General features: G+C 41.5%; 1 protein-coding gene across 1 annotated transcript in view; it reads right to left on the bottom strand.

Moving 5' to 3' along the window:
• Positions 1-10,814, bottom strand: part of ST6GALNAC3 (ST6 N-acetylgalactosaminide alpha-2,6-sialyltransferase 3) — a 217,065-nt gene extending 206,251 nt beyond the window's left edge. The window contains exon 1 of the mRNA XM_005482164.4: positions 10,473-10,814. Within this exon, the coding sequence (XP_005482221.1) occupies positions 10,473-10,490 (18 nt within the window). The 5' untranslated portion in view covers positions 10,491-10,814. The remainder of the gene's footprint in view (positions 1-10,472) is intronic.
• Positions 10,815-13,431: the final 2,617 nt, after the last annotated feature.

Genomic DNA, 13,431 nt, shown 5'->3' with positions numbered 1-13,431 from the left:
CTGCTGTCTCTTGCTCTTGTAAGATCCAACAAGGGAAAATATTGTCTAGTCTTGTTTGACCACAATATGAAACATACTGAAGTAGGGTGGACTTTGAATAGCTCTCCAAGCTCTCTGACTGATACAATAATGGGTAATCATTTTCTTAATTAGAAAAATTTGGCTGGGGGACACAGTGATAGAAATAAAATCCATGATCTGCATAAACAGGAAGCATAAAAGAACACCAAACATTTTAAGGCTATAGATCTATATATACACACTCATTTGCTGAGTAAGAGACCATATCTGAAGAAATAAAGGGCCTAAAAGCACAGATTCAACAGACACAGTCACTAACTGTCTAAAAGGCTGCTTGAGTACAATTACTATCTAAAACTGCAGCATTAGTGCTATTGGAACAGATTACAGCTTCCTAAATGAATCAGGCTTAGATTCAGTCAAGTGTGGAAGTTAAGAATGGAAATATTTGTGATACCTGCAGTTTGTGCAGGGCTGCAGGTGAGGAGGTGGTGGCACCTACGGACATGGGAGATGGTCCAGGGGCATTGTCCAAAGACAGCAAAGTGTGGAACCAGCTCACCTTATATAGGTGCTACAAGCCCAGGACAAACAATGACCTCCATCAGGATCACACAACATAGGAAACATTCCCTTTTTTCCATTCTAGGCACACTAAAACCATATTCCAGCACTCAGCAGGCACCAATTTATCAAACTGTGCCTTGCCTCCTGTGTAACTCAGGGCAGCAGGGTCTCCACAAAATAAAGCTGAATTTCTGCTACAGAATTTCCCATTTAAACAGTGGCTAGATCCAGTCTGGGCTTATTTACTATACACTGGCAAGCAGTTTGTATTAACAGTATGAGCTCCTACTCTTGCAGGAGTATTTTGGTAGTAGGAATATCATAAGGATTTCCTGACCCCTTCCAGGCTACACTCTCATACTTGCACCACCTTCTCAGCCAGGACAAATGCAATAATCAGGAAAATAATTCATCTTAAAAATAACACTCATATTTAGGGTTCCCAAGAGGAAGAAGCATGGTCAGAGTGAGGGAAGTTTCAATGGCATTTCCAGGTCCTCAGTTCTCTGTTTTCAACTTAAGTGACCTGGTAAAACCACTAAAATACTTTAATTGGTTTAATGAAATATGAGTGGGCAAGTGGCAGCAAACACCAAGTAAAAGCACAGTATAAACTCCATTTCATAACAAGATTTGGGAACTGGAGAGACAGACTTCCAAGTCCCTGTAACAGGTACAGAAAAATTAACACTGGCTGAGAGAATGTGCACAATAAAGTAAAGATGTTATTCAATAAGTGTTCCCAGAAAGTGCCATTTCTTCTCTCTGGTTTGGAGTATTCTTTTCTCTTCCACTGCTGTTCTCAAGAAAAATATTTAGTAGGGTAAAACCAAATTTTCTGTAAAAATATTTTATATCCCATGGAAGAAGATGGAAAAAAAGACAGAAAAGGAAAAGAGACACACACAGAGACAGCTGTCTGAAATTGTCTCTGTAATCATATGGAAAAAAGTTACAAAAGCTTTTCTTTTGGCAAAACTTCCATTCCCCAGTTACTAAAGATGCATCTTCCACTAGTTTTTTCCCCACATTACACATTCCACAGCTCCCAAAGATCCCACAGAATGAGTCAGCTTCATTCTCCATTCCATTCTTCAAATGCTGGGTTTTTTTGTTTCCACATAAGAAGCAGTAACAGAAAGCTCTCTTCTGTTAATAACTGGTTTTAACCTGATGAGCTTGTCAGAGTTGAATATAAACACAGGAAAACTGTAACAATCAGCTGACATGAAGTAACTTGTAAATAACTTATCCACGTGGCTCTGAGGACTGAGGTAGAAAAGTTTAGTAAAACTATAAGGAATTTAAATAATCACATAAGCCCCATTGTGGACACACATAACCTGGAATTAAAATATTTAGTCCTCTGACAAATCAAACCAAAGAGAATTTTATAGGAACTTTATTCTGGTATAACTGCACCCCACAGCAGAAAACAACACATCAAAACACAAAAGCCTTGAATTAATCTAAAAGATAAAGGGATTTCCACTTATGGAGAACGGCCAGCTCACAGTAACTTTGAGTACATACACAAACCACAAGCACATAATTTTATAATCTAATGTAAAATAATGTACTGATAATTATTGAAAGTACACCAAGAAGTACTCTAAGGGCCTCAACAGGTTAGTAATAATACCACTGTGTATATTAAAGAGTTAATAATAGATACACATTTTTATTTCTTCAATGTAATGGCAGCCCATCATTCCAAAAAAATAATTATGTTCAAATTTGGCTGAACAATAGATTTGGAGGAAACTAGAAATTGACGGCTTACAAAAGGTTGTGAAACTTAAAAGAAAAAAATTAATTGGTATTTGGCTTCTGGCTTTTCCTATTTAGAATTAAATCACCAAACCTCAATGAACAAAGTCTCATGTTGTTACATGCTCAGGGGGACATTCTCTTTGCCAAAGCCTTGGCAGACATCTCCTAGTATTGAGATTATACATAATTTTAAGGACAAGAATTTAAGAAAGAGACATAAGCTACCCAATCCTACACCAAACAAACACTGCAAGGAACACATCATTAGAAGAGACAGGAACTATAAATAATTCATTCACATATCTTCTGTCCAAATTGCTGCTCCCATGAAATAAACATGTTTTTTCTGATTACTTCCAATTGCTCCACACCTGCCATCCTACCTGCCTAGGCCAGCATTCCTCTGCCTGTTGTTAATGCAAATTGCTGAAAACATCTTTGGTAAGAAGTTACTGCTTCATTTAATTGTAAGCAAGTGTAGTGCTCCCATGTTAATTTTAAATGTCACACAGGCTATGCAGGTAAACAAGAACTGCTTAACAGGACTGCCTTTACATCACATGAACCATTGCTCCTGAACAGCATCACTTACAAGATATCATCTCCTAAACCCTTCCAGTTCAGTTCCTGCCTCACCTCTGCTCTTCTCAAAAGTGAACATGAAAAAGAATATCCAGCATGGTATTGTAGTCACTTTCAAATATATAAACCAAAAATTGTCATGTTTTTCAGGTGCTTCTTCTAAAATAATCAGAATGAAAATAACTGTCATTAGAAAAAAATTAGTACACCTCTACAGCTCCTAGAAAGCACATGAAGGGAGAGCATAAGGATATCTTAATGTAACTTGGGACACTGCCATCAAAAGCAGGTATTGTAACCACATAAAGGCAATATTTGCAGGATCTTCCTGAAGGGGCAGCTGTCTGTGGAGTACAGACAGCTCAATATTTAACATTTCCTGAGATCACTCAAAGCAATTCTCACCTCATCCAGTCATAGTTTATTCTGTCCACAGATTGAGGAACACAACACACATTACAGTCACACATCATCCTTTTATACTTCCCATTCACAGAAACCAGTGAAGCTACTGGAAAAGCAGTGGTCATTCTTTCTCAGCAGTCCACAGGGTATTTATAAGAACCACCAAAAAGAATGCAGCAGATGCAGCTTTTCCTCCAAAGCAACAGCAAATTCATTCCATCTGAGCATTTGATGCTGACAGCAGCAAAGCAACTGCTCCCTCAGCTTTAAGAGATGACAGGCCCAAGGCAGAGTTTTGCCTTACTTATTGAGAATATATCCAATAAATGGAGCTGCCTTTCCCCACCTAGTTTACAGATCTCCACAGAAGATCAATTTCTCCTAGGTCCTGGTCAGAGGCCCCAGAGAAGTTTCAATCACTAGTGAGATAAAACACACCTCCAGCTCTCATTGTCATGTATGTGCACACTTCCAACTCTCTGTGATATGAATCCAAATATGGATGGAGAGCAGCTGATAGGCAGAAGAAAGTATTGCGAAATTGTCATGAATAACAACCACAAAATAAATCATCTGCTTAATATCTGAAAGTAAAATTAAAAACTCAAAATAAATTCAGAATCACTAATTTTTCTTGCATAAAATAGCTCTTTATATTATGGTAAAAGCTGCTTTGGGGAGCAGATTGGTCCAAAAATTATATTTATCCATTAGCCACCAAGAAGATAAAGAAATTCACTTTACATTTCATGTGTAAGCGTTTTACCTTTCCTAGAAAATTCACAGAAAAACTTTTTTCCTCTTTAAGCCACAGACACAGAAAAAAATCCTCTTAACACAAAGTCAATCTGCTGCATAGATACTGCATTCCTGGGAAAAGATGAGAAAACAAATCCTGGAAAGTTCACCATGTCCAGTATTAGACTTCTGGAAGGCACATAAGCTACTGCTGGAATGCAACATGGCAAAGGAACAAAGGACAAAATGCTAAAATCTCTGCCTTTTTAAATTAACCATACAGATGTTGTGATAGTCATGAGTAAAACCTAAAATGTGGGGTCTTTTAGCTGCATTTCACACTCCCTTAAATTAATCATGAATGCCTGGCAAGAAAACAAGGTGTGCTTTTCTTTTTGGGTGCCATGCCACTAGAAATATGCAATAACACATCTGTAAAACCCTGTATCTCAAGGAAATTCAATATGTTGTGTTATGTCAAAGTATAGCAATTTGCTGCTTTTTGTGATGGTTTATGTCCTACTCTGGCTTGCCAAGTTATCTGGCATTCAGGACTTCAAAATGGAAATTGAAAAAAAACTGAACAAGATATAAACCACCAAAGCTCACACACAAGTTTACAATGGCTCGATTTTGATACAATTCCCTTTAATATGTGATTTCATACCCCTGATAATCACAGAATCAACTGGGCAATTTGGCCAAATCAATTTGGGCAGGGACACCTTTCCTTAAACCAGGGCTGCTCAAACAGCCCATAAAGACAGCATGCCCCTGGTTAGGTGGGAACAAATGTCTGGGGGACACAGACTTCATTGTTTGAAGATGAAACGCAAGACAAAAGCCTTTCTCCATTATTGCTTTATCAAATAACTACTTGAGTGTATAAGGCACATCATAACTTCATGCTGGTTTTGTGGTTTTAGTTTTCACACCTCCAAGTCAGACACAAATCTCCAGTTTTAAACCAACTGAAGCGTGCTGAAAACTGGAGGTTTTCTTGGTTCAGCTACATGGGCATCAAAAGGAAATTCATTCAACCAAAGCAAGTCCCCCTGGATGACTCGACTGACTAGATGCTGTCTCTTTCTGGGAGGGAGCTAATAGATTGCCCTTAAAGTATGATTAGTTTAATGTCATTGCAAGTGAGAGTGAAAAGTAGTTCTATACTTCTCAGAATTTAATTTTCCTTAAATTTTCAAGAAATGAACATAACAAAAAGCACATTACAAAATTCCATATACTGCACTCCATAAAATCTCACATGGTAATTAAGCACCACTGGACCATGATAGAGCAAATCCCAGCCCTGCACACTGGCATTCATTAATGCAGCTGCATTCACTTTGGAGCAATTTAGAGGTAAATAATGTAGAACCACCAAAAAAAAGAAGTATCTTGTTTAGAAACAGTGTGATTGTAAGAAATCTATTTAAAATAGAAATATCCAATGAAGAAGGAGTTTTTGAAAGAATTAGAAATGAAGTTTTGCCAGTTTTGTTGGGTGAGGTGAAAAAGGATTGGGAACATTGACCCATAACAAATAAGCATGGAGTGATCCACAAGGAAATGTGTTATTATCCAGAAATCCTGATTTTTCTCTGTAACTCTTTGTTGCATCCACCTACTACTTTCCAGCTCATTTATGCACACCTCATTAGGGCCACCTTTGCATATTTACACCTCCCCTTCCTAGAGAGACAACCATATCATCCTAGGAACTATTCCAGTTCCAAGAGAAGTGCTGCAGCCCACAGAGCTGTTGGTCAGGTTAAGACAGGCTGAGGAGGAGCTCACATTACAGCAAACCTGCAGCAAATTCTGGGAATTGGCCCATCAGTGCAGCATCTCCCATGTGCAGGGGAGGTCACCCTTGCTCCTTTCCCAGGGATCTCTCCATCTCCTGTCACAGCAGGAGGAAGAGCACAGCATGAGAATCAAAGAGGATCCAAGCACAACTCTCAGCACAGGAGAACGGATGGATACCATGCATAAACACTGCTGCAGTCAATTTAACAGTCAAGGCAGAATGTGAATTATCCTGGACCTGATTTAAGCAAGATATAGAGGTCAAGTCTATGGAAATGCTTGCATCCTGCAAATCTCCAGTAGAGAATGGAGTTATGGTGAGCCTCACAGCACACCCTGCACAACAGAGCAGACTGAAACAGAGAGCGCGCTTTTGATGATATAGAAACTTCAGAGGAAATAGCTACACTCATTGTCATGAACACAGAGGTTAAAAAAAATTCAAATTAATAACTAAATACCTAAGATTACAAGCATCCAAACACTGAGATCAGATGCTTTCAGACCTTCTGTCTCTCCCCTCTGAACAGCTACTCGCCAGGGTGAAAAATTCAATGTAATGAGTTCAGCTTTGCTATTTTAGTCTCAAAAGTGCAGATGGAGCACATGCCTGTAGATAGTAATATTATCTGTATTACTGCAGTGTCTGAAGACCCCAATCAGACATAGGCCATTGAACACTCAGAAAAAACTCCAAAAGAAAATTCCTGCCAAAAACAGTTCACTATGTGCACTAAGGGAAAAATACAACCTGCAAATTTAATTAAGCCAGTGGAGATAAGCACGGAGAGGAAGCAAGTAAAAGAACTGAAGATAAACACACAGGTACTGTCAACTTTGACAGCATCCTGCAGAAGAGTCACAAGCCTGTGCTGAAGGGTTTTGTTTGTTTGAAACCTGTAAGTTATGCTTTGCAAAATAGTTCTTTCAATCTTTAAAATATTAAAAAGTCTATAAATTTTAGTTGGCCACCTGCTCACTTTGAGAGGACCCTCAATCAGCTGTGTTAATAAGAACATCACCTCACATTATGCAAATAACATTTAGACCACAGAGTTCCGCTGAAGGTTTGTGATCCCCGGTGATGGAAGGTCACATCTGCCCCCAGGCACATGAAACCTCTGTTGTTCACTGCACAGCAAACAAACCAGAAGGAAGTGTCTTCATAGATTTCATGCTTAGCACTCACTGTACAGGCCCATCACACTCAGATTTTGTTTATTAAACTCTATCACATGAAGCCTACCCAGTGAAAATTGTACTCGGATGACAACATAACCCATCACCATCATCATCTTCAAAACTTCCATTCAAAAAGAAGAGTTTGGGGACAGGGTCAGATACAATCTCCTGCAAAGTGCAGCATGTGCCAACTAAGTTACCAGGCCTATTTGCTTTAAAATATAAGGGTCTAGTCTTCACAGGGGGATATCATGGTTTTACGGAGTGTTATCATTCATGCTGTGTTTACCATAAAATGACACATACTTTGAAGTATTATTTTTCGATTATGCAGGAAGTGGAGTAGGAAGTAATTTATTGTGTGAAATCTGTCCTCATCTTCAAGAGTGACTGGCAGATCTAGTGGAACTTAGGGACTTGAATATCATTAGGGACAGGAGTGACTGCATAACTAGTAATCACTGCTAATCTAGTGGCTGGCAAGGTGACATGCAGCTACCATAGCAACCAGCATAAGATCAACTGTTTGCTTCCAAAAAGTGCCTACACTTCACTCAGCTACTTGGCATGTTTTTAAAGTCATGACAGAGAAAATAAAAACACAACACGCACTTTAGAATTTGCATCTTTCCCTGCTTTTCTTTAACAGAGGAGAGAATGCCTCAAAATAACAATTTCACTGGTTTTACTGAGAATGCCTCACTACTGACTAGAAGGTAAAGTTTCTGGAGCCACATAACATCAGTAACATCCCCATCACTCTTACCTAGGAAGAGTGCACAACAAACACCAGGCAGACAGCAGGCACCCTCAGGGAGAATAATTTTTGCACAGGCTGCACACAGAGATTATTTCATGCAGTAGTCAGCGTACAAGGAGATGCTCATATCTAGAGGTGACACCCCCTTGTAACACACTCATACCCACTCCAAGTAACTACAGGTAATTATTAACCACCACCCCTGATCTTTGCACTTTACAGACACCTCTATCCAATCTCATTTATATTAAACTCTCACTCACATGGAACTCCAACATTCATCAAGTCTCAACATCTTTGTCAGGGGGTTAAAAATCCAGGAAGAGAGGAGGGCAAGCCACAGGGCAGAGTCAGAGAGACACTCAGGGCTGAAGTGCAAAGGACACACAGCTGTTCTGGCTTCCCATCCACTGCGCAACCACTTATTTCAAATGCATACCTACAGATTTCTGGAGGTTTTTTTCCTGTTTCCACACAAGCAAACCCCAGGCAAAGGGAAGGGTGTAGCTAACAGGTTTATATTTTCAGGAAGGAATGAGCCTAATGTCATGTTATATAATATTTTGAATTTCTTTGTTAGGGAAAAAGCTTTAGACATTACATTAAAAACTTATACACAAGTAAGTATCTTGAGCTAGACATTTAAATTACTCCTGCGGGATGTTTGTCAGAGAAAATCCAGCTTGCCTTATGGCAATGCTAATCTTCTCATATCTGTTTCACTTTTTATCCTTGCACCTGCCTGTTTTAACAAGATTAAGAATTAAGCTGGAAGAGGGCTGTCTGTCAAGGAATACCAATTAATCTATTGATTTAATCATCAGAATAACAACCAAATGGAGTTCTTGGCCCAGGCAAACAGAAGGTTTTTATCGCATTATAATTCAAACTCCCAGTCATGCTTGTGGCAGGCTGTGTCACCAGACTGCAGAGGAAACAATTAGGAGAGCAAGAGAGACACTGGAGTTTTCTTGTAAAAGGCTTCTTACTTAACTCTTATGGCCAAAAGGAAGATTTTGCATGTGATCTTGCCACAGAATTTTTATAAAATAAGAAATTCTGGTTTTCTGGATCACTGGCAGATCCAACCAAAGTCACATAGGGAGTGTTTAAACAGGAATGCACGTGCTTATCTTTGCGAAACCAGGCTCCATTCACAGAGCTCACATCTTCTCATCTCAAATCTCAACTCTGAGCTGCATTACTGCTGACTAAAGGAGTTTGTTATCACCTAACTCCAAGCAGAACCTGCTAGTGCAGAGTTATCACCTATCTCCAAGCAGAACCTGCTAGTTCAGGGAAGTTTCTGCACTTGCAGCAGATTTGGCCAGATTTATTAACATAAGCTACCACAACCCACAAGACAGGCAACACAAAAAACATCCATGTACCATAGACTCATTAGTTGAGAATTAATGAATGGATGAATGAATGGGGAAAAGAGTGCAGCAAAATAATAAGTTTTTTTCAAAACTGAATGCCCAAAAGTAGTGCTAAGGACTGGATTCATAGAGACACCTAAATGTTCATTATCCCAAGGTTGTTTTAAAGTTTTGCAATTTATCCACCTTGCTAACACACTGAAAGCAACTCCTATGACAGGCCATCGCAAAGTTTGAGATAATCAGCTCCATGCCAGAAGATCAGATCGCAAATAACAACTCACAGATCAGTTTTACTTGCTGAAAGAAACAGAGTGCAAACACACACAAGGTATGCATAGAAAGCAGCAAGGAAGGTGCAAACGGAACTGAAACAGACCAGGTTAACAAACAGATCTGAAGCAGACTAGGTTAACACACGGATCTGAAGCAGACCAGGTACCAAAGGGCTGTGCATGTGAGCCCTGGGAGGGCAGGCACAGGACAGGCACTCGCCGCCGGTGCCAGCGCCAGGGGCACAAACGCTGCCCGCTCCCGGCTGAGCGCACTTCCGCCTCCTCCCCGCCATTCAATCCCAGCGCTGGGATGCTCCCTCCATCTCCGTGCCATGCGGGCTCCAAACAGTTTTACCTGGGTGAGGGAAGCAGGCTGGAGAAAGCATGTGATCACACGGTAAGTTTATGCTTGTATTTGCTGGCATGAAGGGGGGAAACCCGCTATCAAAGAGGTTGCTTAATTAGAAAATTCGGTTGAATACTGAGTGTAATTGTGTGGAGCATGTGGGTCTGGAGCAGATTCAGCAGGGGAGTGTGTGCTTAAGGGGCAGCTGGGATAGCTGTGCTCATCTGCAGCCGTTGCTTTAAGAGCAGTAAGTAAATGCTGCATGTGGAAAAACAAAATAAGTTGCCCGTTTTGTCCTTTGTGCTGGAAGTCTGCTGCCCAAATGCTATTGCTCCTGAAGGAATCCAGCGTACACAAAGCTGAGACAAGCCAGAGCCCCTCTCCCCCCTCCCATGATCAGTACGCACTTCTCTCCCCGCTAGCTCACAGTTCTGACAATGCAGGGAAAAGAGAAAGAATGGCAGAGGGAAGCAGAGCACAGCTGTGCGTTGCAGAATCTCTCCATATTCATTTGCCAAACAAAGCCAGGACTCAAAAAGACAACGAAGATGCATTAGGACCATACCAAATCCACGCCTCTGAGTGGCGAGGGGCTCTCTAACAATGCATTCAAGCAACAGATAGAGATTTACCTTCAAAATGCAGGCCATGTTCTTTCTCTATCCTTCCTACCAAAGAGCAGCAGGGTTCTACTTTGTGAGCAGCAGTTGCAGTGTCAGGCAAGAGGCCGGTGGAGCTGCAGAACTGCCAGAGCCCACATTCCCGTGGATCCAAAGGAAGGCAGCACGCATCCAGGACCCGTTAGTCATGTTAGTCTTTTTATGCCCCGTTCGTTCCACCCATCAGCTCCTGCCACTGGCTGCGAGCCAGCCCAGCACCTCCCCTCCGTCACATGACCGGGTTTGATTCATGGCTCCAGCGTGTGTTGCTGAGCTCGGGACTCGGCACGGCGGCAATCCGTACCATGCCGGGCTCTGCAATGCCCGCCAGGGACTCGGTACGGCACCAATCCGTACCTTACAGGGCTCTGCAATGCCTGCCAGGGTCTCGGTACGGCACCAATCCGTACCTTACAGGGCTCTGCAATGCCCGCCAGGGACTCGGTACGGCACCAATCCGTACCTTACAGGGCTCTGCAATGCCCGCCAGGGACTCGGCACGGCACCAATCCGTACCGTGCCGGGCTCTGCAATGCCCGCCAGGCTGGGTGTTTGTCACTGATCCCGGGTGCGCTCAGGGCATGGCTGCTCACAGGCGGGCACAAAGGTCCAAACTCTCTCTGTTAGTGCACTGTAAAAATCCTTACGCTGCTTGTTACAGTGCAGTGTTGTTTTATGTGCAGCCCCTTTCACTGTACAGCAGGCTTCCTTTTGTCTAAATTGCTGCCCTATGAGAAATAATCATTATCAGCAAGCAGCACAAATGTCCCACCAGACGTGTTTGCGTTGTGTTTGGCACGGCTTTTTGAGTGAAGAGCTGGCATCCCTCGCAGGAAACCTCGCTTGTGAGGTTTTTTTTCTTGTGCAACTTTCTTTGGACTTTCTTAAGATTAGAAAGTGGGGTAAAGTGCAGATGAATAAATTCAGCTGTTGAAGAAATCTTTCACTTTACATAATCTCATAAAATTCAAATTCTTGCATAACATACTCTGTATATCTATATTATAGAGGTTTTACTTCATATTTGTCACTTCTCCTGCTCTCCTCTCCCCTTTTTACACTTTCTCAGTACTTCTCATTACTTCATCTTGGAACCCTTTGCATTTTCTGTACTTGGCACCTTCCCTGTATTCCTTTTGTGCCACAGTGCTCCACTCCTGCTGCTTTGGTACCAAAAGCTCTCTGGCTCCCTTAATAAATTCCCTGTGGTGGGTGTCTTTATCCTCTCTGCAGCAGCTCGTGTTTACATGCAGGCAGTACCCTCCAGTGCATGGTAAAGAATAATTTAACACAGAGCCCCTCAATGGGTGGGAGCTAAAAGGGTTAAATGCACATTTAACAGCAATGCTGTTCCCAGCCTGGAGCCTCCCCTGTCCAGGTGCAATCCCTCCAGACAGTAGGTAGGTTGAAACTAAAGGATGGAGATATCCTCATTTGAATGCAGGGGTAGATCCTCCCTGAGCAGAGCAGAAAGGCCTGGGGGGGTTTCTCCTGCTCACACTCCTCAGCTGCCTTGCTGTGCATTTCCAGAGATGCCAATGTGTGGTTGGCCTTTGCAAAATGCTGCACTCTTACACGAGTCCTGCAACTCCTCAGCACCTCTCACCACTGGAAATCCACTTCCTTCTTCAATTACAGCCGCAGGCCAAAGTGCTTGAGCTAAGAATTGTTGTATTGCTGGGAAGACTGATGAAAAATAACTTAATGAAGTTTCTATCTGTATTGACTAACGTAAGGAAATGCCTCAATGACAAGTCAGTGGAAGAAGGTGGTAAAACAGGGATTTACAACATCTATTAGAGGCTACCACCAACCATTGTTAGATCATTCTGGATAGCAGTTTATGTGTCTTTAAGTGCTAGTTATTCATAAGGAGTTCTGTAACAAAGATCTGTTTCCTAGTGAATAAGATAAACAATTAATTAATTCTTTCCTGAATAAAAAAATAAATGCCTATTTTTCTCTCCAGCAGTCGAGAATCTTGTTTTCTTTGGAGTGAAACTATTCCTTTCACCTGTGTGATGGCATGAAAGAGTTTTCATCTGAGTCAAATGAAAAATATTCCACCGCCTTCCCACCAACCTCCAGTACAAGCTCTGTAAAGAACAAAAGGAATGAGGCTGGAGAGAAACCATCCTGAAAAGGTCAACCATTTCAACATGTCCAAAGCATTGAGGGGTTTCCAGTGAATTATATTCCTCAGGGAAAGGCAGAGGCATGGGTAGTTGTCTGGTTTTAAGCATCTCTGACATGCTTTGATTCTAAACACCACATCAGACAAAATGTGGTGAACTTTAACTTTTAGACTTTTGGTAAATAGATATTTATCTTAAAAATACTTCATCATTAGTATGAACAGCAACAGCCATCCCTCTCTCTTTCTTTCAGGAGAGATATTAGATTTCCTTTTATTTTCTCCTTGGGACAAAACTGAAGTTGTGACTTGAGCTGAGATCACCACAAAGAGCAACAGAAAGTCCAGCCTTGAGCTGAGCCAATTTCACCTCAGAGAAACTACACGAGGAAAGGCATCCACCAAATGATAAAAGCAAACAGCCCCTGTGAGCACATCATTCCATGGGTCTCATGAAGTGCTTTACTTGAACTTATAATACTCTTGAAATCAGCTTTTGGCCCAACATAGCTCACATAAATTTCAGTCAGGCTTGCAGCTTTCCACCCAAAATTAACACGGCTGTTGTTGCCTGTCAAAGGGATGTCAAAGGCAGTGTGAATCTGCCTTTCAAGTCTGAGTCATTGTGACAGGCCACACAAAGTCACTGCTTCTGGTTCTGAGGACAAAGACCTTTAGTTCTGAGGACAAAGACCTTGCATGTTTTCCATCTAGCCCAAACCCTTCTGATACATTTGTACATTTGTGTGGTGACACAACCTTGGGGAAAATATGGTTGTGTGGGCAGCAGCCCTTTGC

The sequence above is a fragment of the Zonotrichia albicollis genome, chromosome 8 (genome assembly GCF_047830755.1).
Source record: "Zonotrichia albicollis isolate bZonAlb1 chromosome 8, bZonAlb1.hap1, whole genome shotgun sequence".
In the NCBI taxonomy this organism is placed as follows: Eukaryota; Metazoa; Chordata; class Aves; order Passeriformes; family Passerellidae; genus Zonotrichia; species Zonotrichia albicollis.
The sequence above is the reverse complement of the archived record's forward strand: the minus strand, read 5'-3'. Positions and strand labels throughout refer to the sequence as shown.